This window comes from Schistocerca cancellata, chromosome 4 (assembly GCF_023864275.1).
Source record: "Schistocerca cancellata isolate TAMUIC-IGC-003103 chromosome 4, iqSchCanc2.1, whole genome shotgun sequence".
In the NCBI taxonomy this organism is placed as follows: domain Eukaryota; kingdom Metazoa; phylum Arthropoda; class Insecta; order Orthoptera; family Acrididae; genus Schistocerca; species Schistocerca cancellata.
This window is the reverse complement of record NC_064629.1, coordinates 460554803-460581067: the sequence shown is the minus strand read 5'-3', so window position 1 is coordinate 460581067 and position 26265 is coordinate 460554803. Positions and strand designations below refer to the sequence as shown.

General features: G+C 41.4%; 2 protein-coding genes across 2 annotated transcripts in view; one reads left to right on the top strand and one right to left on the bottom strand.

The window, feature by feature from the left end:
* Nucleotides 1-244: 244 nt before the first annotated feature.
* On the bottom strand, nucleotides 245-11513 carry LOC126183861 (aquaporin AQPAe.a-like). Its single transcript, XM_049926154.1, has 6 exons — nucleotides 11433-11513; nucleotides 6983-7182; nucleotides 4359-4502; nucleotides 3739-3939; nucleotides 672-752; nucleotides 245-584 (listed from the first exon to the last, which is right to left on the bottom strand). Exons 1-6 carry the CDS (start codon nucleotides 11470-11472, stop codon nucleotides 432-434), a joined length of 819 nt encoding a protein of 272 aa, XP_049782111.1. The 5' UTR covers nucleotides 11473-11513; the 3' UTR covers nucleotides 245-431.
* Nucleotides 11514-19272: 7759 nt separating this feature from the next.
* Nucleotides 19273-26265, top strand: part of LOC126184642 (aquaporin AQPAe.a-like) — a 42970-nt gene continuing 35977 nt past the window's right edge. Inside the window, exons 1-2 of the mRNA XM_049927120.1 lie at nucleotides 19273-19332; nucleotides 21606-21805. Coding sequence (XP_049783077.1) covers nucleotides 19305-19332; nucleotides 21606-21805 — 228 coding nt within the window. The 5' untranslated portion in view covers nucleotides 19273-19304. The remainder of the gene's footprint in view (nucleotides 19333-21605; nucleotides 21806-26265) is intronic.

Below are 26265 nucleotides of genomic sequence, written 5' to 3'. Positions count from 1 at the left end.
GTATGTACCTGAAACATAACCGCACGTTGAGAATATTCACTTATGTTATATGAACACGGAAAAGCGGGGGGGGGGGGGGGCGGCAAGTACTGTGACTTCGAAGGGTCGGGTGAGATTTTTCTTGTGCCTATTCTAGCTTTAAGAGTATCTAATTGCACTAGTCAGCAGATACTAGTTTTTCGACATGCTGAATTTATTGAACGTGGACAACATTTAAAAATACACTGGAGCATAAAATCTCAGTACATTGTAAATGTTTCACATTAAAATTTTACATCCATTATATGTCCTTGCCACGCCTAGTGAAATAGGCGAGTTCTAATATGCATTCTCTTAACATCAGGCTTAATTAGGTTTACACACTCGTCCACAGTTCAGGCAGAAATTGGACAATTCCATGTTGTCAAGAGCGTTACATTTTTGTTTCGTGCTTATACATTCCGTTCCGCTACACCTGAGGCCATGCCAGAAGCTTGACCTGGAGAAGCCCTACTCTCTGATGCATCCACAGGCTCTTCTGGTCTGAAGTATTGGTAGACGATACCCGCAGCAACACCGCCTACGCACGGTCCCACCCAGTACACCTGCAAAAGACGTCCGAACCAGTACTAAGCAAAGCTTTGTTGACAACTCACTCTCATAATGCATTTCACAATTCATTTGATACATACCCAATGGTTTGTCCAAGATTCAGTAACGAAAGCAGGTCCGAAAGAGCGAGCCGGATTCATACCAGCACCAGTATACTGCATCTGCGAAAAATGAAGGTCATTTAGTCTTGCACGATACCTCATATTTCCGCGTTACATTTGAATAGTGATGTACAGCTTATTGAATTTTAGGCTGTCCTTTGTCATTTACAGGTGCGTCCTGTGGCTGCTTTTTCAGCTACCATCAGGGTTTGCTCTACTGATCTACGAAGTGAATTTTCTATCATTGTCAATTTATGGGTAGTTTTCTACGAAACCGTAAATTCAACTACATCGTAAAGTAGTTTTATCTTCCCGAGACCCAAGTTATGAAGCCGAACACACATCGTAACTCCGTGTTATTGAGTTTGGGACGATACCTTCACCTTTAGTCGGGCATATACTTAGCCTAAATGATTCACTTCTTTCATTGTAGCAGTGCTTCTGGTGTGTGAAGATCTCTTTACCACTCACTGATGACAAAGTCACCTTATGTCTTGACAAGGTCGAGCCGTAAGTTTTCCATAGGGCGTTAGTCCACATTCCAAATTTAAATCCATTTGCACAGTTTAAATACTTAGGTCACCGATTACTTTTATACGAGGGTAGACCAAGAAGTAGTGCCCTGTATCAAGTTTAGTGATTGAGACAACAGCGGAATTAGATTATAGCTTTAACTGTCCTCTACACACCTCCCTTTTTGCACTGTCGCCGATCCATTCGTGCCTACCTGCGACATTACTGAACCAAGCCTTGCTTTTTCTTGTGTTTCAGCTGTTACGTTCACGCAAGTCATTTGATCTTTAACAGCGTATGTTGCTTTCTTAAGACCTAACAGTCAAATGGGCTGTAGTGTGCAAGATTCACCACTGACCAGTTTCATTTTACGATCGCTTGATGCGAAGAACGACGTTTGGGGGCGTGCGTCATTGGCTCCCTAAGGCTCTGAACTGTGGTTACAGAAGCGTCGCTGTTTATCATTAACTAAAGCGTATTTCCTTTTTATCATTACCAGTACGTCTTCAATCCCCATCTAATCAATGTCTGCCGGCAGCTATGCGGAATTTCCGAAGTTTTTCACCCAACGCCACACATTGTCCATATGCATTACAGGGTACCCACACACTAACATCTTTGAATTCCTGTCAGGAAGGACCCCGTGTTATTCCAAGCTTGTTCAGATACCTAGGATCAATTGGACAAAATTTGTACAAATGCATGGTGAATTTTTAACGGTCGTGTTGGGTGGTGAACAGTTCAGGCTGTGGTATGCATGAACTTCGCTGCTGTATTTTTAATGAAATTTAACACAGGAGGAATTGTTTGTCCAACACTGAATTCAGATCTGAAGGGCTCGATCAGCAATATGATAAAATTGTGTTACCGCGTCGCATTACAGATTTCCTGGTAAGAAACCAAGCTAAGGAAAAACTTGTCGAGGCCAGAGAAAAGAAAGTTTTGTGGACTGGCCAGAAACTGCCGGAAGTCGCTTCGGTCCGCTCCCACTCCTTTGAACGACCCTAATTCTCCACTTAGCTTGCCTTCGCTGTTGGGTAGCTATGAGGCTTGGGTATTCACTTCGAAGATCTTAAATGTATCGTGCAAAGGAGTGCCGTATATTGACATTTACCGGATGGGAGTGTACCGAAGTGACCACGTTCTAACCCCGCCGTGAGAACTACTCACCCCAGAAGTTTTGAGTACCGTCCGCATACCGAACAGGCACTTCACATGCTTAAGAATAACCATGTCTACAGCTTTAGTTATGGGCAGTTCTGGCCTAAAACCGAAAGGTAGATTACTCTGACTTTCTCGAACTAGCTGCGAAGCTGTGTCATTATGCAATTCGAAATTTGAAGGTGATAACCGAAGATCCAGTTTCAAAACGCTGAAAAAGTAATTACTCATGACGTCAAATTAGGACGGATTATTAACCAAGGTGGGGTAGAGGCACTATGGAACTTTCTTCACTACATGGCGCTGTACGACGCAGAATTTGTTAAACAGAAGACACGGGGTACACAGCTGTGAGACGCTCGGTATGACTGTCCATGCGGGATGGCGCGCTGGTGGTGAATGTTTTGCAAGAACAGTGTCTCCGATCTTGTAAAGTTCATGACACTTTATAATAGGAAAAAAAATTGGGCGCTGGCCCAGTGTGAAGGGTCTGGAGAAAAGCGTAATTTCGTTAAGACAGGTTTTTTGAAGGAAGAGAGCAATTGGTCCGACTTCAGCACATGTTGCCACAGCATTACAGGAGGGAGTGCCAACATGCAGTGGACGGCGATTTAAGTGAACTTTAGAGTTTTGAGGATTGCAGAAAGTTCTGCGGAAACTTCGAGCATTGCTCTCCAAAATTAACCATGTTCAGGAGCTGCTTCATGTTGACCTTCCAGCAAGGCAAACGTTTTGTCTAGCCTTTCTTGGCAGCATCGAACATACGAAGCCTATTTTTCCATCTTCGAAGACACGCCACTACGCAGAATTGCGGAATATGTGCCGTTCAAATTCTGCTCTTACATCAACCGGTGCCGTGGTGGGTCGGCCTACCTGACAGTGCCTTAACTATTTAATGCCGAACTCGTGCAATCACATTGCCGTTGGTTTTTATGCGCAACTCACACGGTGGCCGTGGTATTACCCACCCTGCTATCATACCCTGTGTAGCCACATATCGTAGTTACGAGGGACCTTTAACACTGTTGGCGCTGTTTGTGTCGCCTATGAAACTATCATAATCCTTCCTTAAAACCTAACTGATGCAATACGTTAATTGTTAATTTCCTGAACTAGATGCGTTGGTAAAAACGAAATTTAATATTTAGGGACGTATCAATGTATTTACCAAGTTAATAATGAAATTGGTGTGCCGACTTGTACGCTGCCGATTCTGCACCTAGGTCGCTTAATTCGGGCACCTCCACAACCAAGTCTGCGGCTGTATTAGCCTGGGTCTCAAGTCTGTAGCTGCTGTGCGGACGTTATCAGTCATTGAAATTAAACCTCAGAGCACTCATGATCAGGGCCCTTGGGCCCCTGGGAAACTTACCGCGAACAAGTGGCAGGCTGTGATAGACATGCCGACAGTGAAGGGGCCTGCCGCTGCCGCCGCGCCTGTGGCAGCGCTGTACACGGTCATCACGAGCACGAATGATATGACCATCTCCACGAAGCAGCCCTGCGTTGGCGTCACGTGCCGATTCAAGGCATTAACGCCCAGTGTTGCGACCGTCTCGTTGGGTGTCAGGGCCTGCAACAACCACAACATAAGGCTGCCAAGGTACCCTCCATCTCACTGGTACTACATTTAAAATCATTTTGTGGAAAGAGCGAACAAATTTACTACAATTAACACAGCTGGACAAAGTTTGTAGTCCCTCTTCACTAATATGTTTTTCAGTTCTTCGACTACGAAGATTTGAAAGCCTTAGTCGCTGCTCTGACATACAGTTGCTACACAACTCTGCGTTCTGTACTATTTGCTGCTTTAAGGCGTCATTCTTTGGCAATTAGTTGCCATGTACAGTTATTGTCAGATTATAACTCGTCAAAATTCCAGACATCTGTTTACTGAATCGTCTACTGCGTAGCTTTCAAACCATGTCTTTACCATTTAACTAAGAATTGTTAGAACGAAATAACCACTTCAACAGGCGCAGCTACGAGTACCTGGAGCACGAATGAGCCAGCGGTGGCGCCCACGCACTGCGCCATCACGTAGAGCAGAGCCTTCAGCGGGCCCAGGAAGCCGCCCACCACCAGGCCCACCGTCACTGCCGGGTTCACGTGAGCGCCACTTACGTAGCCCAGCGTCTGAAAGCAAACATTTTGGTCGATCACATTCATATACTTTCACATACAAATATTTCTGTGCAACTACCCCGAGTTTAAGTCGAGTGGAAATGGATACGAGTAAGTTAGTCATATCCTTACAATGCCTCTTCACTCTTATTGGACATCCCAGGTGCCAAACCATACAGAATTTTTTCGAAAACTGCCTTAGGAAGAAGTGCATCGTCTTCGTACCAAGACGTGCTTACCTCTGGTGTTAAGAATTTGAATCGTGTGAAGTCTCTTTCGTTGACTGCTTTTCTACCAGTCAAGAACCTAATCCTTTGTTTCTCTACCAGCTTGATCACAAATGAAATCTGTGCCTCAGTATTAATGGTACTTCCGACAAAAACTGTTCCGCTGTTTTGCCGCAAATTGATATTGCGACTGCTCATCTGTTTAGTAATTTTAGTTTCCGAACAACGAATTTCATACAAATTTAAGCAACCGATTGTTGAATCGGTCGGTTTGAAACCTGTCATCGCGCTATTTGTGCTAATAGCGTTGTTAGTAGCCAATTGCCGCGTGCTCTTTAGGAGAATTTGTAGCATTGGCACGTTGAACGTATTTGTTCGAGTGGCACTGACCATTATTTCTACTCTCCACTTTTATTCATACACTCAATGGCACCTTTCTAGCCATTCCTGCAGCGGATGTGTGAAATGCTCGCGTGACAGCAAGGGGAATGAGTTACAAACCAGCCGTTAAGCTATTCTCACAGAACTGCATTAAGGGGCTCCGGAAAGGCTCAAAATCATGAAAAGTTCAATTTTTACTTTTTTGCGTTTTCTGAATCTGCAGACTTACCTTTTAATAGATATATAATTTATTCATTTCCGAAGACTACAACTATTTTTAAATTTTTTTGAAATGTGTTCTACATGGGCGTGACCCACTGTGGCGCTGTTAAACTGCTGTCAAATGGTGTTATTAACGTCCGTGTTCATCAGGTACATTTCAGTTATGTGAGATAAAGTATGTGTTATGGCTAACCTATTTTCAGAGACTTAGCAGCACCTGAACTGTTGAAAAAGTATTCACGGAAAAACTCAAAACCCCAATGAAAGTGTAAATAGTGTTATATGGTCCAGAATCCGGAAGACTATTTGTTGGAATAGGAACTTCACTTTCGTGTGTATGATGCTGTTGCGACTTTCAATGATGGCAACATTGTAATGTGCAAGGTATTTAGAAATTTGGGAATGAAGATAGGTTCTAACATAGTACGAGCGATGCTTGCTTTAGACAAGGAACGCCTTCGGGCTGTAGACAGGGCTGTAAAGAGTAAATACAAGCAAGAGTAAACAGGAGCAGGAACAAGAGGAAGCTGGAGGAGGAGTTTGCAGAGGATGAAGATAATCCTTCCTATGGACCTGGAATGCACTAAAAAGTTAATCCAATCTTTGTCGCTCGATTCCCGAAACTTATTTTCTCATACTAATTACATGTTTTCTAAGGATCTTCCAAACATTTGTTTCAAACTTTCAGTAAATGTTTGACACTACCTTCTGCATAATTTAACACAGCCTTTTTCCAAAAAACTATTTTTTAATATATAAATAAAAAATTGCAAAAAATGTGAATTTTCATTACAATTGAAAAAATTGTATTTAATAACTGAACTAAAATTTTGTAAAATCCCTGTGTTAAGTTGTAGCCCATATTCCAATAAATAATCTGTAAAAAGTTCCAGTTCCTACCTCAAATACTTTGTGAGGAAAGATGTAATTTATAAGCGTTATTTTAACATTGCAAGTATAGGGCGTTCCGGAGCCCCTTAAGGAAGGTCAATACGAGTGAGCCTGATGAGTTAAGATGCTGACAATTATCACATCAAATTTTCGTTTCCTAGTGACTGAACAGTTCAATACTGTGCACAGGCGAGCACCTCTAGTTGCTACCGCCATACACAACCTTCATAACATTTAAGCAATGAGATTCACTGGGGGTTTATTTTCACATTCTAATTGTTAAGTCACTGCAAATCCTATCTTGTCCCGTATCTTATAACCAGTTTAAGACCATTGTCAATGCCGTGGACATCATACGCATAATACGGATCACAACGTCTTTGCCTCTAACTTAGTAATACTGACATAGCTGAAAAGGCTGGCCACCGTAATATGGAGCGAATGTTTTACTGCCTACAGCCGTTACATGGCCTGAGAGCTTCCACATCTTGTCTGACGTTTTCCACGAACGAGACACTAAGAAAGCAGACAGCCAGCACACACCGTTTTCTAACTGCACTTTGCGCCCCTACTATCTATGTACGCCGCTGAAAGAGCGGCCCCAACACGCCATGACCAGGTACTTTCTAGTCAGTAGCAGTTTAATCTACCTGAATTCCATTTGCGATACGCAGCTCACTACACTTTTACTATTATTTCCCCCGCTACTGGCAAGCTTAACGAGTGACCATTTCTTGCTCTCTAGAATGCGACTATTATTGCGATACCTACCTGCACGATGCATGCGACAGTAAGTCCAAATGTCAGGGCCACCTGAACAGTCGTCGGCTGGTAGCCTTCCGACCACGCCGTTGTAGTCGAGCCACACCCGACGACCACCAGCAGGAACGTGCCGAGGAGCTCAGCAGCCAGCTGTACCACCACAGTTTTCCAGGGCTTCATCTCGTCTAACCTTATCAGGTCCAGGACGCCTAGAACATAAGCATAGTGTCACTTCCGAGACATGGCACTGCAAGTTTCAAGAATCGAGGAGAATCTGCAATGGTCTTGTGGAAACAATGTAAACCCTACTGTCCGCCGCTTCAACGGCTGTCGTGCTGAGGCACCCTCCGTCCTCAACCATGCCGTTTCTTCTAGCTGAGCTGCCACCTGTTTTCATACTTCAACTGTCGCAGCACTATACTAAGTCTCCCATCTACAAATTAAGACGGCGCCCCTATTCAGACGCAAGGAGTATTTACAGGATTTACCACAGTAATAAATTTTAGTTCCTCTTAGGCTAGAGGAACTATCTACATTATCCTTTCATACACCTTTTACTTAATCTCGTTTCGTATCTTTTCCCCTTGTGTCAAAGAAGCACAGTATGCGCAATCATTTTGTATTTCGTTTCAAAATGTCATTTGTGCCTCGTCCGCGGCATATACATCCTGTTTATGCTTGCCGCTTACCTGAACTAGCGAGTGAGTTTCCTGTGCGGTCAGTAAGCTGTTTACACACACTAACTGCGAGGAACTAGCTTCTCACCCCTCTGAAGAAATTTTAGCTAACATGGGAAAGAAAACTGGAAATTAGAACATAGTCATTTCAGACGCAGAAAGTCAAGAACTAACCTTTACGCTCTAAGGTTAAGGGTCCGAACCCTTTCATAAGGTTTATTAATGCAACCTTGTGCAGGGTGGCGCAGGAGGAATGAATGACATTACGATCATTTGAAGCAAAAACCTGGGAAACAAGCTGCATAATGCACACCTTAAGGGCTGTTAATACCTGTTCAGTATAAGCGATTTGTGCCAGTAGCTATGATCTACCTCTGAAGTTTTATTTTAACTGCAATTTCTTCAAATCACTTCGTCATCTCAATATTGACCCTTTCTCCTAGGACACATTGGCTACCAGACCTGTGTGACAGGCTACTAAAGAAAGTGACATGCTTCATCAACGTATTGATTAATGGAAAACCTGAGCTGCGGTTTTACACATCTGTTACGACCCGTTTCGTTTCTTTTATTATCTACAGGTCGCCAAGCTGTGCTGACGTCAGGAACTAGATGGTCTGGTATGTAATGTTGCAGATCCCATCGACGTCACTTCAGCCCAATTTGGCAACCTGGATGTACTCCAAGAAATTAAACTTGTTTTATCGAATGAGGATTAATACAGCCGAGGTTGGTTTTAATCAATCACTAGCAGTGACCTCAACATGATCAACATTAAGTTATGCTTTGTTCTCACATTGGGACTTGTTTCTCATGACGTACGAAGCTGTACAATCAAGATTTAAGCCGCGAAGCCTCGTTAATTCTACCTAAATTAGAAGACGGCTGGAATGTGCTACCAATATGTGGCGTGACGGAATCTCTCATTCCAACAACAGTGGATATGCAAAAACTAAAATATCCGAGTGTTGGTGGTGACGATCATGTCATCGTGTTTCCTATAATAACGAGCAAGTTTAACTCCCAATCTTTCAGAGACTGCTTGGAGATAATCTTAAATTGGGATGTTATTGCGCATTTTAGCAGAGATGGGGCGGCGGTCAGCAACTTTTTCCATGGGGTTTTACGGGCTACTTGTGGCCGCAAAAGCGAGAAGTTGTACATGTGTGACAGACGGACGCACTCTTACATTGCCAAACTGACCTAGCATATTTTCATAAACTTAAGCCCTGATACTGTACTCGAGCGTTCATTAATTTGCCCTAGCCTTTATTTCAAAATACACGATTTCTGAGGACAATCTGAATTTCTCTCAAAGCAGACGATCAAGTATTTTCAATTTTTAACTATTCATAAAGGAAAAACTTCCACAACTTTATATTTGCCCTTCGAAGACATGCACGTTTTGATTTTCTATTTCAGATAATTTTAGTCTTTAAATTTCTGAAAGGAAAACATGATATCTTAACTGCCGATTACGTATCTAAATTAAATAACGAGGTAACCTGTCATAAATTTATAGAAATGTACGCGGTGAAGACACTTGATTAACTGTGAACTATACGTTTATGACGTTTCATATGAAGGATCTTTTAGTGCAGGCAGATAAAGGTAACAGCCTTCTGAGACGCTAAATCCGAAGACGAAGTTCAGAAATCACATGCTGAAACACCTCTAGTACATGTTTTAAACTGTTCCATCTGACAACGCGCTTATCTTTAACTATTTTAATTTATTCCTCCTCTGTGCGTAATTTTTTCTACCGTACAGCGCGTGGAAATTAACGACTAGTGTTATGACCGTAACCACGGTCATCTTGACTTTGTCAGAACCCACGGAAGTTTCCGCTGTGGGATTTAACGAGTGAAGTAGGAAGAGGTTGATTCCCACTACTATTTTGAAACAGTGGTAGCGTAATGTCTTCGTTCCATAAACAGCCATCTTTAGTGGCTATTTCCCACGCCATCACAGTTCTGACAAAGCCGCTATCTGGTCAACTGCTTACAGAAGCGAGTAAATATGAAGCCAGCAACATGGAGCTGCTTTATCGAAGCAGCTGCCGCACGAGGCTGCGTGACTTGGCGTGCAACGTGTCTACGCTATACGCTCTCCGTAATCCCATGTAGATTTACCATTCCTAGCCGATTGTGGCACCCGCCGCACAGTTTTAAGCTGCGAAGAAGCTTAACTGTCAAAAATGATCACGGACCTGCAGGACGGGAAGGTAATCGATTAATGATCAACAGCCGTCTGAGAAATTACGAAGCACTGAGGTGGCAGTCTGGACTCGTTTGCACCATTCGCGAGCAGCCATACGTTTCTAGCGTTTAGCCTGACGGCCACTTACTGTCTCGGGTGCAGCACCAAGGAATAAATTTATGGAAACAGTTCGCTGTTATTAAACTGCCGTAATACATGCTACAATGAACATGCCGATTTTATTAAGCTTACCCCTTGCAAGACGAATAGGTGAATGAGCTCGAGCAACTTTAGTACATGTACGGCAGCAATGACATCGACGGTTTACGAACCCAGTTATTAGAACGTAACATTTCTCTTAGCTGCATAGGGAGTCTTAACCCAACCGGTAGTACTGAGAACTTGTGACAAATTTTTTGTAGCTATGCCAGTAGCTAAGCCGGAAGACAACATACCTGGGTCGCGTGCAATATGTAACAGAACGAGGGGAAAGGGGTGGTGGACATTCTTAATTACGTGTTTGATACGCCCACCTTACTTCACTTTTAATGTTTGAGGTGTTGACATAGCTACCACATGTCTATCACAAAGTTTTGTTGCTTCGGGAGGATGGAAATGCTATTGAAAATTTTCTGCATTTTTTTTTACTCTCGCGTGGGAAATTTTTCAGCCAGTTTGAATCAGAAGCCTCCAGCGGCCATGGAAAATTTGTTTATTTCAGTTCCTCCACACTTTAATCAATACATTGGTTCCTAAAGAATTTCCCGAAAATACTGCTAAGTTGAAAATTAGCTTAGAGCTTACATGGAGGCTTACTAGAAATTGTTCTCCCGTGAACCAATTTGTCTCTAACAAGGGAAGAGACAAACGGCATTGATACACAAGGTGGCCACCATCTAACTGACGAAGCGTGTTATATTGAATGGTCACCCATCTCTGAACTACGCTGGGAGGTTCTAGCACCCAACTCTTACCGAGTTGGGAATATATTACCACATTTGTACCGAACAGATAAAGCGACCCAAAACGTCTACTCGTATATTGTGGAATTATTTACGCAAATGGAGTGAAACTCCTGAGCCGACATAGCCATGATGTTAAAATGGTATGATCATTTATTTAGAAACGTTTAGCTTCAAGTGATGAAGCTTCTGAAGTAAATCTATTGGACAGCTACGGAATAGTGCACTGCAGTCTGCAACACGGCGAGTGCGTTCAGTTACTACTTACGTAGCTTTATCTCCCTGCTTCCCTATACAGCATTGACCGGACACCTCAATCCGTTGCAACGAAAGTTTGCAAACAGTGATGACGAAGTCGTCATGAATAAAACAGAATGATGTCACTAAAAGCTCAAAATTTGATCGGTATGCGTTCCTCTACCACGAAATCTTACCCTTTATAAGGTAACTAGTTTAATTACTACTGGATCTTGAAGCATCTAGAATCAGACACTAGAAACGACGTGGAAGACACGCAAACACATTGACGTTCCCAAATTCAGACAATTAAAAACAAACCTAAACTGTATTAGACTTTAAAGCTCTCGGTATTATACACATGCAATAGCTCTTCCAACTTACATTGCGGAGTAAATGGATGCTTCAGTGCAAACAGACACATGGCTGTGAGGCTCCACAATATCAACAAGACCGGCGCTGTTGGCAGACTCGCACTACAAATGGGCAGGGTGGCTAGTCTCACTTAAACCTCTATTAGACCAAACATTGTCGCAGCAAAGACGGCACACTTCAAGACAGCAGTCACCGAAGAACATGCTACACTACAGTCTCTGTCCAATTTATGTATTACAATTTCTTTATTTTTTGACATAACGTCACGTCTAGAGTACTTAAGACTTTACGATAATCTTACAGAGATACTGTAACACTTCATGGAATTTAGTTTTAAAGTCATGCTTTATTAGTTTACTTTTCCGTGTACCAATGAGATGTGTAGCCTTCGAATTTCAACATTTCAATTAACAATAGAATCTGGGAGCAACTCCTCGTCCAGCGATAGCGTGCAAAATTCTAGAAAAATAAAATCATATGATTTAACAAACTTGCATTGAATGGTCGAACTGAATTTAACGTTGATGGCATCTAGGCAGTAACATCAAGACACAACATGTTAATTGTTCTTTCGCAACTGCTTGTGGTTCTGTGTGTAACATCTGATAGAGGAGAAAGAGTGGACGGCTATTTTTTGGAATTTTATGGTAACGTCGGACACCGTACTGACTACATTTGTCTGTAGTCAGTTTGCTTTTGCAAAGCGTGGAAAACTTAAGCAACTACCACGAACGTTGCATAGTTCTCTACACCCTCGCCTTTACAGCTTCTTCCTTAGCTGTGAAATAAGAAGTTTAATCCAAAGTGTCCTTAGCTGATACCAATGAAACCGTTTGTTCTGCAGATGTTACTGACAGCAGAATTGATATATATTCTTGGCAGGAATCTAACGCCTAGGATTGTTTTACTCTATACCACAGCACGTACACCCAAAGTAACATTGATATGGAACACAGATATGTCACTTCACTTCTTATCAGTAGTTCACTCGCACGTTTCGTTCCATTACAACTCTATTACTCATATCATCACTTGGCCACTCAGCCACGGGAAAAGCAGATAAATCCCACAGGAAAATTAAAATCACTTTTGGATAAAAGAAACGAAGCTACACGAATATCAGGGCCGCAGATGGGAAACCAATAGTAAGCAAAGAAGGGGAAGCTGAGAAGCGGGAGGAGTATATAGAAGGACAGTGCAAGGAAAAATTACTTGAAGGCAATATAAAAAGAAAAGAGAACCTAGGTGAAGATGAGCAAGGATGTAAGATACTGCGAGAAGAAGATGGCGGGCCACTGAAAGACGTAAGTTGAAACAAGGCCCTGGGGTAGACGACATTCACTCAGAAATACATATATTCTTGGGAGAGCCAGCCATAACAGAACTAATCCACCTCGTATGCAAGGTGTAGCAGACAAGCGAAATATCCTTAGGCTTCAAGAAGAATGTAATAATCCCATTTCCAAAGAAGGCAGCTGTAGATAGATGTGAATATTACAGCACTACCAGTTTAATACGTCATGGTTGCAAAATATTGACACAAATTGTTTACAGAAGAATGGGAAAACTGGTAGAAGCAGACATCAGGAGAAATGTACTAACACGCGAGGTTATACTGACCCTACGACTTTGGTTAGAAGACAGATTAAGGAAGGGCAAACGTAATTTATAGCTTTTGTAGATTTGGATAAATATTTCCATAATGTCGACTGCATTACGCTCTTCTAAATTATGAGGGTAGCAAGCGTAAAATACAGGAAGCGAAAGAATATATACGAGTTGTACAGAAACCAGAACGCAGTTATGTGTCGAGGTGCAACAAAGAAAGCAGTGGTTGGGAAGGGAGTGACACAAGGTTGTAGCCTGGGTGATTCAGTCTGTACTCTGGGCAAGCAGTAAATGAAACAAAAGAAAAAGTTGGAGAAGGATCTAATGTTCAGGGAGCAAAAATAAAAAATGTGGACTATCATTGGCAAGAAAAACGTTTTTGAAGAAGAGGAAGTAGTTAACATAGGCTATAGATTAAGTGTTAGGAATCCCTTTATGAAGGTATTTGTATGGAGTGCAGCCCTGTACGGAAGTGAAACGTGGACGATAAACATTTCCGTCAAGAATAAAACAGAAACTTTTGGAATGTGGTGCTACAGAAGAACCCTGCCGATTAGACTGGTGTATTATGTAACCAACGATGAAGTGCTAAATAGAACTGGGCAGAAAAGTAATTACTGACATACCTTGAGCAAAGGCAGGGATCGGTTGTAGGATTCTGAAACATAAAAACATACTGTGATCAACAATTTAGTACTGGAGTAAGGCGTGGAGGGTGAAAATCGTAGAGCGAGACCAATAGATGAATACAGCAAGCGAGTTCAAAAGGATGTTGGCTGTAGGCTTGAACAGGAACGAGTAGCGTGGATAGATGCATAAAACCAGTCTTCGGACTGAAGACCACAATAACAAACAATCTTATTAATCCCAATCTATCCTTTGCGCCTACGATTCCTTCATGTTAGTGCTGTGAAGTGAAATCATTCTTTCTTATTTTAATGACTACCAACGATATTTGTGTTTGAAAATACATCTAATGGCTTTTAGCACCTTAAATGTACAAATGTACATTTTAACAGGTAAAGCAGACGCATAGATATTTTACCATTCTAAAATTGTTTTCGTATATTTTCGTAAATGCTCTCTGCTGATAAACCGCAATTGTATCGCTGCCATTCCACTCCCATTCTTTCGCGTATGGGAATTAAATTACAGTCAAGAAAAAATCTGTAGTCGTACTAATTACGGGAAATAAAAAGAGTGCGTTCTTTCTGGGCTATAGGTGATGGTACTCTGAGGAACGTCACAGATTCAGATACGTTCCCCATTGCCTGTCCCAACACACAATAGCTCCCTCAATATGGTCGATAATCGGGAGAAATGTTTTATATTACTTTCGAAAATGGAAATTCAGCATAAACGATTCCCTTTTTTATGCCAAACTGAAGGTTTAATTTTTAACCCCATAATACCGAATGTCGCGAATTTCCATCATACCAGTGCTGTGCTAAGAATTGGAAGGGTAACTGTTTTAGAGCGCCATTGCCTGTAGGTGTTGATTCAGCACGAAGCTACCAACGCATGTGACAAGTGCGACATTCTTCTAAGTGATTCGGGACCTCTAAAACACCACGATTTTTATATTTCGTCTAGAACTTTATTCCATTTTTAAGTGATTAATTTTCCTTCTGACAACGAGGTCATCAGGACGAAGCACATACCTGGAATTGGAAGGAATCTGACTATGTCTTTTCCAAATGAACCGTTCTCACATTTGCCTTGAGTGATTCGAGCTAGCTGCCGGCCGGATGGGGATCTGAACAGCCACCCTTTCGAATTCGTGTCTAGTGTCTTACCTCTTATGCGTCCTCGCTTGGTCCAAACTAAAGACAAATAAAAATGTTCGATAACTTATAAAACCTAACATTTGCTTTGTAGAATACCGTTTCCAAAACAGGGTCGTATAGGTTATCGTGTTTGGCAACGAATTTTACATTGTAGTGTAATCAGAATTAAATATTTATTGCTTAAAGATTAAAATAGTGGGCTTTACCAACTCAGTTAATCGACTTCGTCCACAAAAGGCGACGATCTTCGTTGGCATATAATTTTAATTCGACAGTTAAATTCACTATCTGAAATCGTCATCATCATCATCATCATTATTATTATTATCATCTACATCATATTTTAGTTCCTTGGACCAGTTACAGTGATACAGCTCATTACCCAGAATTTACACAGATCAGAAGTCACAAAAAATTTTTGAGTTGTTTCCTGAGAAATTATCTGATTCGTTCATAACTTCTGGGTAGTGTGACGTTACCCACCCCCCATAATTTGTAAGTATCTTCTACTGAACGAATGAATGAGCCATTATTTTTTCTCAACTATTATACCTATAAATAAGAAGTACTTTTTCCTTATCTTCGTGTTTGGTATAATCGAATCGTCACTTAAAAGGGAACGTGCAGAAAATATTAAGGATTTCAAACTTTTTGTCAGATACTTGCGAGATGACGAAGAGATATTATGAACTGCCTTGAAGCTTGCAACATTTTCTTTCATAGGGAATAGTTTGACACAATATTTATGGCATTACACACATTCGTTCATCATATTGCACATTTTCCGTGTTTGTTCTAAAAACCACTTCCATGAATGGTCGATTCCATTCTGCTTCATTTATCAGTTTGCTTTATAGCCCATTTATTATCTCTCTGATGTTCATGGAACGCTAATACCCACTAGGAAAACGATACGTTAATCCCACTTCGTTTGTGAGGTCTCAGGCTGAACTTCATATCTCTGTATTTATTATAAATATTTCTACGTTAAATGTCTAAAAGCAGCAGCGGGGCAACGTGATTATATTTTTGAATACGTTATTGAAATGTTTTACTACATGATATCAAATGTCTATGAAACCTGTGACCCGACGCTCTCTTGTACTCTACCGTTAGTAGCTGTTTCTCCCATTTCTTGCTTTATTCATCATTATTCTCAAAATTATATCACTATTATGTAATTGCCGCTGTCAGGAAATAGGAAAGTCAGGATTTTATGTCCTGTCGATGAGGATGAAGAAGCAAACCGATCGCGTCCCTTTCGAAAGAGGTATCCGAGCCTTAGATGTAAGTGATGTTGAGTAAAGTATACAAAAGTTAATTTTGTATTTCTTATTGACATTTTAACCCTATTCTTCACGAATATGAGCCTTTTTCTGTCAAGAAGTGATACATGAACGTAAATTGTGAGCTATTTCATACTGATGATCTCGACAATGGTCCACCACTCCGTTCTTCAATTGCCCAAAAGTTACATACGGTTGAAGGAAACCATTCTGGGAAAGCACAGCCACAAGTACGAGGCCTAAACGTGTAGACTCACTGTGTTGTTTCAGGATCGTTAAAAAAGCTAGTTTAACCCATAATTAAAAGCTGTGTTGAAAATATATATTTTCATTTGATAAAGCAATTCTCCAGATGATTAGTACGATTTCTCGTGTAAGATACGTGATCTATTGATTATTAGCATGTACTGCTGGCAGAATCATTAGGAAGAATAGGGTAAATGTATCGAACACTGTGCAGTCCCAAAGAGAGCGCAACTCCCGACAGTTGGCTAAAGCGATCAGCTCGCAACTGACGTAGCTGTGTTCAGAGTGGTATCAGAAAAGCCTCGCAGAAGCTGTGTGAAGGAATCCTATCTTTCCGAAGTAAAACAGGTAAGAATCACTCTTGAGCATTCTTGATGTAATTCTGGTACTCTGTTGCATAATTATACACAGAATACACGAGCAATAGCCTTTAATTTCTAATTGTATTTTGAAACTCTTGCTTGATATCTACCATACTGTGTCCAGATGTCTTGTAAATGTGACGTGTGCTGTCATCTGTTCACTCAGTAGTTAACTCCCATAGTGCTCAGAGTCATTTGAACCATTTGACCCTAACAGAAACAATATCAACAGTACTGCATATCCAGTTTAGTTTCCATCATAATATTTTAAAAACAGTTCTTAAATATAGTTGAGTGACGCATTTGTGCATTGCTTTATAACTACGTACTACATACCAGGAAGCCCCTGGATCATACACCTAGCAAACGTCTGTAAACTGTTCTGAAAGAATCGTTGACGGAGGTCATACCCACTAAGAATATAAGTTACGCAAAAATTAAGAAAATATATACCGAGATAGGGTAGCTAGTGATAAAATAATTAGCTCGTATTCAGGGAAGGCTGGATCCAAGTATCTGCGCTCCCATTATGATTTAGGGTTTAGTGATTCTCTAAAAGCATTTCTGGCGGAAGTTCAGATATTTACTGTAACAAAGCCACAGCCGATCTCGATGTTTGTATAATATAAGCTTGCGTAATATATCTCTGCCCGCCAGGTTGGCCGTCCGGTCTAAGGCACGGCTTTCCGGGCCGATTTGTGTCTAGGTCCGTCACCGGCCAGTCTGTGGATGGTTTTTAGGCGGTTTTCCATCTGCCTCCGTGAATGCGGGCTGGTTCCCCTTATTCCGCCTCAGTTACACTATGTCGACGATTGCTCCACAAACAAGTTCTCCACGTACGTGTACACCACCGTTACTCTACCACGCAAACATAGGGGTTACACTCGTCTGATGTGAGACGTTCCCTGGGGGGTCCACCGGGGGCCGAACCCCACAGTAACCCTGGGTTCGGAGCCGGCCTAAGTGGCCGTGCGGTTAAAGGCGCTGCAGTCTGGAACCGCAAGACCGCTACGCTCGCAGGTTCGAATCCTGCCTCGGGCATGGATGTTTGTGATGTCCTTAGGTTAGTTAGGTTTAACTAGTTCTAAGTTCTAGGGGACTAATGACCTCAGCAGTTGAGTCCCATAGTGCTCAGAGCCATTTGAACCTGGGTTCGGTGTGGGGCGGCGGAGGGGTGAAGTGGACTGCGGTAGTCGTCGTGGGGTTGTGGACCACTGCGGCTGCGGCGGGGACGGAGTCTCTCTGTCGTTTCTAGGTCCCCGATTAACATACAATACATACAATACAGTATATCTCTAATGACTTCGTCTTAACGAGATGTGAGAGTGGAACCTTCCTTAATTTAGAGAGTTAAAGGGCAAAGAATTTTGGGCTTTGAAGCCGATCAACACTGTTTATGGTCAGAACTATTTGACTGTTGTACACCTGTCTAAGAGTTTCAAAAGAATACGGGTTAATTGAAAATACAATCTGCACCCAAGGCGGTGTTGAGATGTATCCAGAATGTAACTGTGGAATACTAATTTAAGCACAGCAGAGAGGAATGTGACCTTCACTCCAATCATCCCAAGTGAGTGAACTTCATAAAAGCAGAACTAGCGCGCTGAAATAGACACAGTGTCCGAATACTATTGTTTAACTTTTCCTTAGTTCTTAATTGCACTGGCCTTGTGAGTGATGTGCTTTAACTTAATAACGTAATGCCATTCTTGTTTTGCGATTGTATAAACATCCGACTCTTAGCATACAGGGAGAATTGAAATTAAAGAAAGGCGAGGATAAAATAATCCTATGCTAGCATTTCCTATACAGGCTTCGAGAGGCTACTAGAGGCCGCCAAGTTTCACCCCATCCACCGGGCGAATTCGACAGTATTCTGCATCCTGTTTCTATATGAGTGTGTGCAGATATCTGTAATTTAATCCAGTCAGTGTGTAAATAATCCTAGATGTTCCTATTTCTACGATATCTCATGTTTGCCTGCGAAATGAAGACCATGAACAGTTCCTCTAACCCGATGTAGTACCACAGAGTCAATTAGATGAACCAATGTCCACCACGAAGACAGATTAAAGCACTGTAAAAGACAATTTACTGCAACTTACTTCTTATGGTTTAGCACACTAATAGGTAGGGAGGCAACACGTAAAAAGTATTGGCACCTGCTGCTTATTTATGCAATAAATTCATTCCAATATATTACAGTGTATTCATGCAGTAATCTTCTTAGGTTTGTCGGTATTTAGTTTAGATTCGAAGATTCGGAGTAAGCATTCACAGAGCATATCTGAAAAAAAAATCACTGTCCCTTAATGTCAAACACAAAGGATGCCTATCAGGAAACATGCTGAACATTTGTATGTTCATCCAACAATTATTTTTCATTGCTGAGCATAAAATTCAGCATGCAGATTGGCTCTCTATACATTAAAGACAACTTGAGAGTTTCAAACGTGGACTGATGGTAGAAGTGTATAGTCTTTGCCGTGAAAATGTTTGCGCCAATACGGTACTAGTTGACTAGTACGGATATGATTTCCCGTTCAGTCGAGCGAGGACATCTTGTTGGTCAGTGTGCAACTGTTTCCAGTCATGCCGTGTTGTGCGAGTATGAAGGAAGGTTAGTGTTAATGCGAGTCAGCTGCGTTAGAATGTTGGTTGGTTGGTTGGTTTGGGGAAGGAGACCAGACAGCGTGGTCATCGGTCTCATCGGATTAGGGAAGGATGGGGAAGGAAGTCGGCCGTGCCCTTTCAGAGGAACCATCCCGGCATTGGCCTGGAGTGATTTAGGGAAATCACGGAAAACCTAAATCAGGATGGCCGGACGCGGGCTTGAACCGTCGTCCTCCCGAATGCGAGTCCAGTGTCGTTAGAATGTGAAGTGTGGAATAGTGTGTAGTAAGGATGATTTGATGCGGAGGTTAGAAAAGTGAGCAGTTTTCTTTCGTACAGGTTGGTTCCCTATCCCTTTAATCAGTATTTTATTTCACTCTTATTGTTATGCATGTGAAAAGCTTGGCATGTTAGCTTTAATTTTTGCAAATATGTTGAACCTTAAAACAACGAAATTTCCTGCCAAAGGATATCGAAGAGTGTAATTCATGGGTCATGGAATTCTCTAATTTCAGAATTACCGTTTTAACCCATGAAACATCTCAAAATGAAATACTGTCACCGATTCACGTTACCAAAATCCCACGTTTGTTCCAGACATCTGCTAGAAATAGCCAGTGGCTGCTATTTGTAAGTAACAGCTTTCGCTGTTTGGTAGCAGTAACCGCCTGACGTGAGGCAGCTGGAAGAATATTACGGTATTTACTTTCTCTGGCAGCACCTAGGAGAGGCTTCTAAACGGATTTGTCACGGAAGCCTCAAGAGTAAAATTACTCGAATACGTTTGAGAGAACCGTTAGTAAGTGGGTTAAAGATTTGGCTGCTTCTGCGTAATTTAGTGTAAAACGCGTTATAAGAATATAGTCTAGGGCTATTAATTTCTCCATAATGTATCTAGTCTTCTGTAGACAGCTGTAGTTAAGTGAAATTCAGTACTTTGCTTCTGAAAAAGTTCTCTTCAAGTAACGCCAATCGACTGAAGTGATACGTACTACGTAGAGTGAAATCTCTAGAACCCACTTCTTTGCAATACAAGGGTGCGGTCGAAACTGCGAAGCTCCACCTAGTCTTTTCTCTTGAAGCAGTCTACCCTACAAAAATAGCAGTTAAAGGAAACTACCCTTAGTTCAGTGTACTGCCTGGCGGTAATCCTAATGTTGCTGAAATAGTTCACAAAGTATTCTAACCAACTGTTCAGTCTTCTTAGTGATAGGTAAAAACGTATGACTGAACGGCGTACTGTTAATCAGATCTTGGTTGAAAGCAAAATCGTAATGGGGAAGAAAGTCAACTGTAGTTGTCGACAGTAGGACCTTAAATTCTCGTAGCTTGTCTGCTGGCGTTAGCTTTGTGCATATCGTCTGAAACTGAATATTAAAGTTTCCAGCACATGCTAATGCTGGAAACGTTGATAGAACCAACAAAACTTTTCTGAAGTTACTGGTATCTTAAGTCGAACTTCTCCGAGTTCAGACTTCTAACTCGGAAAGTAAATGTTACGGTTTTACGAATAACAACCCGTAGCTTTACAAATGTTTCGAAGGAGTTTACTATAATTTCTTATAGCTGCTGAAACATTCACTGTATCCAATTACCTAAAATAGTTAAGCGGAAAAAAAAGTTATTTTTCGGCGTTGGTATCACTGGTTGCATATGACGTAAATTTCCTTCTCAGTGATTCGAGATTGTGCAAATAAGATGGTTACAGCTTAAGTTCGCAGAAATCATTGACAAGGAAATTGGCGACGTGCAGGCATACGGTAGGAACTGTGGTGCATCATTATTAATCACTGCAGGCTCATTAGACGCCTCCAGTGAGACTGCTAGGAACCTAAGCAGGCTAATAGGTTCGAACGCTCCACTGGTACAAACCCAACGCTGGAAAATAAGTTTTCCCGCTTAACTATTGTAAATTTTTGGATACAGTCAGTGTTTCAGCAGCTTTAAGAAATTATAGTAAAATACGTTGAAATATTCATAAAGCTACGGTTTGTTATTCGTAAAACGTTACCGATACTTTTGCAACAAGTGGTTCAGAGACTATAGGCAAACTTAAATTTGCCGTTATGGCATAGTGATACTGTGACATTTGAGCATTTCATTACGAATATCCAAAGAAGCAAATTCGTAAAATAGCTCTGGTGTATTTCATACAGTAGTTAATCTTTTGTATCTGTATAACAGTAACAGTAAAACATAGTTAGTAGCTTTGATATGAAACGTCACATGTAAGACATATGCTCTGGGATTCTGTGAAACTGCCAAATACTTCCTCTATAGGCGCTTGGGCTGCAGCAGGTTTGCACGAGGTCGAAGTGTACAGCACTACTTGGCGAAAGTTTGCAGCGGAGTTCATAGGAACATTCCTGTTGGTCCTCGTAGGATGTGGCTCTACCACTGTAGCTTGGTCTGAAGGATACAAGCCAACGACTGTTCAAATTGCACTGGCCTTCGGGCTGATTGTTGCATGTGTTGTTCAGGTGAGTAACAGGTTTTTATTAATATATTTAAAGCCAGTTGCTATATCCAGTGCAGTGAATGTACTGTTCAGAGATTTGTAATGGCGATCTCACTGGAAAACTATGCATTCTTGAGCTTAGCTATCATTTCTTGCTATTAAGCAAGAATATAGACGTAATGGGTATATTGTGAAGCTTTAGTTCAAAAATTACATTTAGCCTCACTGAAACTATCGGACAAATTAGTTTGTCGGAAAATTTGCCGTAACTACTTGCTTTTGGGACAGCTACGTTCTTTTCATGCTAATTCTGAAGTCTTCGGCAGTTACCTTAGCCATTTTATTCACCAGCTCCCGATTTGGCAGTTATTTTGCCTTTCGGAATAAAGATCAGTTATTGGTGGTAAGATCTTAGGGGACCAAACTGCTTATGTCATCGGTCCTACTTAATCCAACTTACTGTAACTTGCTCTATGCACAACATGCACACGCGTGTGCGCAAGGGAGGACTCGAACCTCCGACGGGGAGATAAGAAGCCCTACAGCGTGCGGCTACCCCGCGCGGCTATTGTCAGTCAAGATCGTCAAAATAGGTGAATGCATAACAGTAAACTGAACTAACATTTACAGAATTAAGTCATAATGAGCTATGCACTTTTAATATTTCATACACAATACCTAATCTTGGTTTGGGACAGTGCTGTCAACTGAAATATAACACGTTTTGACTTAGTCTAGTGTAACAGCCCCTATTAAGGTATTTATCTATAGTGGGAGGAATTGCCCATCAGTCTTTCAGTTTTTAAAGTGTGGTTTATCTGATACAAAGTTACATCGCCAATTTGTCTAAGTGAATGCCCTAAACAATCAAATGTTTGCCAGAAGGTTTTACGTAGGCTGAAATACGTAAGCAAAATAACTGCAAGAGTCTTCCTGAATTTAGTCTTATTACTTTCGGATTTTATTCCAATGAATGTATACCAGGCAAAACTAGTTAAAGTGGAAACTGATCCGTTAATGTGGTCAATACTTCCGCTTGGATTCTTTCTTCTATAACGTGAAGACGTCACTGTTAAAGTGTGAGGTGTTTTCTCTAAGTATTTGAAATACCAAAGGTATTAAGAGCTATGGTGACAATATTACGTAATTGACCTCTAACTTTAGGCCTTAAATACATTACGTCAAGGGGACTGACTACTATTCATTCTGATATACACATTTATACTACTACTGTATAGTTCGTGTATGAGCTGGATGGTGTTTCACCACTCCTTGTAATTATTTCTTGTCTTTCGCGTTAAAATCAGTAACTTTCAAAGTCAATGTAACGTCAGGATATATGCTTCTGTTCCACTTACGTAGTATACTCAGCATGCACTTACACATGTGCCCGAAGCTGAAATAGCCTATGTTTTGGAGGAACCTATCATTTGTTATATAGTTCTGATAGTAACACTTGCAATTCAGTGTGAATGATCAAACCTCGTCACATTCATCGTAACGGTGCACCCTCTAAAAATACAAAACTGCCACGTCAGGGATTAGACGAATGAATCGCAGTCCTTAGATAAAGGGCGAAATAAACGGTTGTGAGCAGGGGGCTACTCGAAACGAGCCGTGTGGTCATAAAATTTAGCTAATAAAAGCTTTTACTGAGTGTTTACTAAATATTTAAATTTTCCCGAAATCATAACTCACTTCTAAGGACCTTCCGTAACATTGCACTAGGTGCAATCCATCTGCATAGACTAGAAATTGAAACACACTATGGTTGTTTCATGCTCAAATCGCAGTCGGGCAAGCTATAGTTCAGTGTACGGAGAGATGATAGTTGCTGCGCAAGAGGTCATACCAGCAAATTGGGTGGTCGCAAACTTACCAGCGAAATATCGAAACTTACTGCTATTCTTAGCGGCTGTCCTCACGCTTGCTGTTATGGGCTATCCTGAACAAAAATTTCCCTGGCAGTCAAATTTGGATCACACTTTGTGAGCGTTACACGGTACACGTCAGTTGTGTTGACCCACGTTCATCTTAAGTCAGTGAGTCATTGTACAGCACTCGGAGGGTAAATAGAACCAATACTGGTGTTTGTCCCATACCATTTGTGAACAGAGAAAATTAGCTTAAGACACCGCACATACTTACCAATTTCCCATTATTTTAGTGACAATTTGTTTTGACCAGGAAAGTTGTGGAGTGGTTTTGATTTCTTCAGTTCTGTTTTCTGGGGTGCTAAACCGGAATGAAGTTTGCCAGCAAAATTTCGTGACCTTGAAAAAATGCAAAAACATTTTTGGCTGTTTCTTGCTTGTAACTAGCAAGCCATATTTTCGTAAATAACCTCCCTATTCGAAATGAGTGCATAAAATTTCCTAGAAATGCCGCTATTAAGGATATTTCACCCACGAGCCGTAATGCCCAAGCGTTAGTTGAAAACAGACGTATTTGTTCTGCCCTCTGAAGAAACTCACTTTTCCGCTCCACAACTCGAATTTATTTTTAAAGGCTGTCAGTGAATTCCTCCAGTTCTCTTCACATACCAACATTATATCGCATATGCAAAGGTGTCATTATTTCACAAATTACATAATGTAAAAGTTACACAAATCAGACCTTGTACCAGCTGTGACAAGAAATTTGGAATTTCAACGAAAAATCGTGGAAAATTATTCATATTAAATTACATGATTACGTAAAAATAATTTGGGCAGAAATGTACCGTCGTTTAGAGGGTCCTAGCTGAGGTCCTTCGAAGGCAGTGTGTCTTGGCAAAGGTTCGGGTTGTTGCGTCAGCATCGGGACTTCTTAATCCAGGGAGTAAGAGACAGTAAGAAAAGCTTGATCATCTCAAGGAGGGAGGATTACGAAAAAGATGACGTATCTTCCGCTTCGTGCAAGTGTGTCTACTCAGACTCGGCCTCCTTCAGTCACTTAAGCTAGACCAGTGCTGTCTTACTGGGGCTGGACGTTCACTCCGTTCTTCGCACGATGTGAAAATCGGGGAGCAATGTGTTAGCTTTCCTGCCTCCACAAGTTCATTGACAGCCTTCTTTAACCATTACAAGTAATGGCTAGTCTAGTTCAGTGCAGGGCTCAGTTAGTTGCACTGGCAAGAGACTACTTGTTTTCCACGCCACTCGTTTTGTTCAGTGTTGTTCGACCGGATAACTGCTCCACGTGAAAGTAAACTGAATGTTGTCATGCAGTAGCTTCGGTCAGAAGTGGTGAGGCAATATTGGTTTCACTTCAGTGCGTTGAAGATACGTATTGCCTGCCTTCCCAATGACTCGCTTTAGTCGCATGTCCTTTCCCATACAGAGCCATGAGAAAAAAATTTCCTCCTCCGGCAATCTCGTTCTGGTTTGCCGCTCGGGGCGCCAAAGTGAGAGCGGCGCCCAAGTGCTAGGCGTGTATCGTACTTTTCAGTTATCAGCGAAAACTGACAGGGGTAAAAGTGTAAGAAAAGTCGTTTGTGTGGAAAATTTCTCAAACCAGCCATGTTGAAGGTATGGAATATAAAATGAAGACGTAGACGGAGTCACATTTGCTTAGAACTTAAATACAAAGTGAATTTAGAAACTGTTCTTCTCGTCTTACTGGAGCTTCCATAACGGATAACACATTCTACATTGTATTCAACGTAAAACTAGGAGGAATTCACAAAGTTACAGCTGATAAGATTTGGAGTGGAAAGTGTTTTAAGGAGACAGCCGACACACGTCAGTTCTCAATTAGCACTTGAGCCCTAAGTTTGTCGGAGATCTAAAGGTACTGAAACAGGTAGAAAGTTTTGTACACTTCCATTCTGAATAGAAGTTACTTACCAGAAGTTGGTAGTTTGAGTTACATGCAACAAGTGCCCAAAATGGTACCTTTTGCATTTTTCAGTGTTGCATCACGAAATTTTTTGGCAAACATATTCGGATGCAGCACCTAAAAATAGAAAAACTTTGCCACTTGGTGCCGTTTTAACAAATTTACTGTTACCTTGATATGCACGATGGTGGCAGCAGTCATTCGTGAATACAGGTTCTTTGAATTTATCTAAAAAGGGTTAGCATGAGCTATGTGGTTCTAAGGAGTCCCATTTAAATTCGCAATAGAAGTTACTTCCCCTCACATTGTTGTGCCTTTAGACGCTCTTGTGCCCGATTCTGTCTGGGTTGCTTTTACCTTTACCTGTCGGCTTGTCACGACCTTTTCTAACTCTGACTTGTCTGTGTAGTTGCTTTCTACCTTTCTGCGTGTCATGAAATGGGCTAACGACTCAGTAGCAAGTTCCTTTAAACATACAATAACCTTTCCATGGTTTACAAATCTCCTGTGAAAGTGTGGTGCATTTCTCGTCACACCATAGCCCATGCTGACGCCTGCTTTCTGACGCATAACAAGGATGTGGTTGCAGTCCTGTTCTGGGAAGTCACCTTCTTAAGTTTACTTTTATGCACCATGTGGCTTCTAAAAACTAGCTTCATGCAG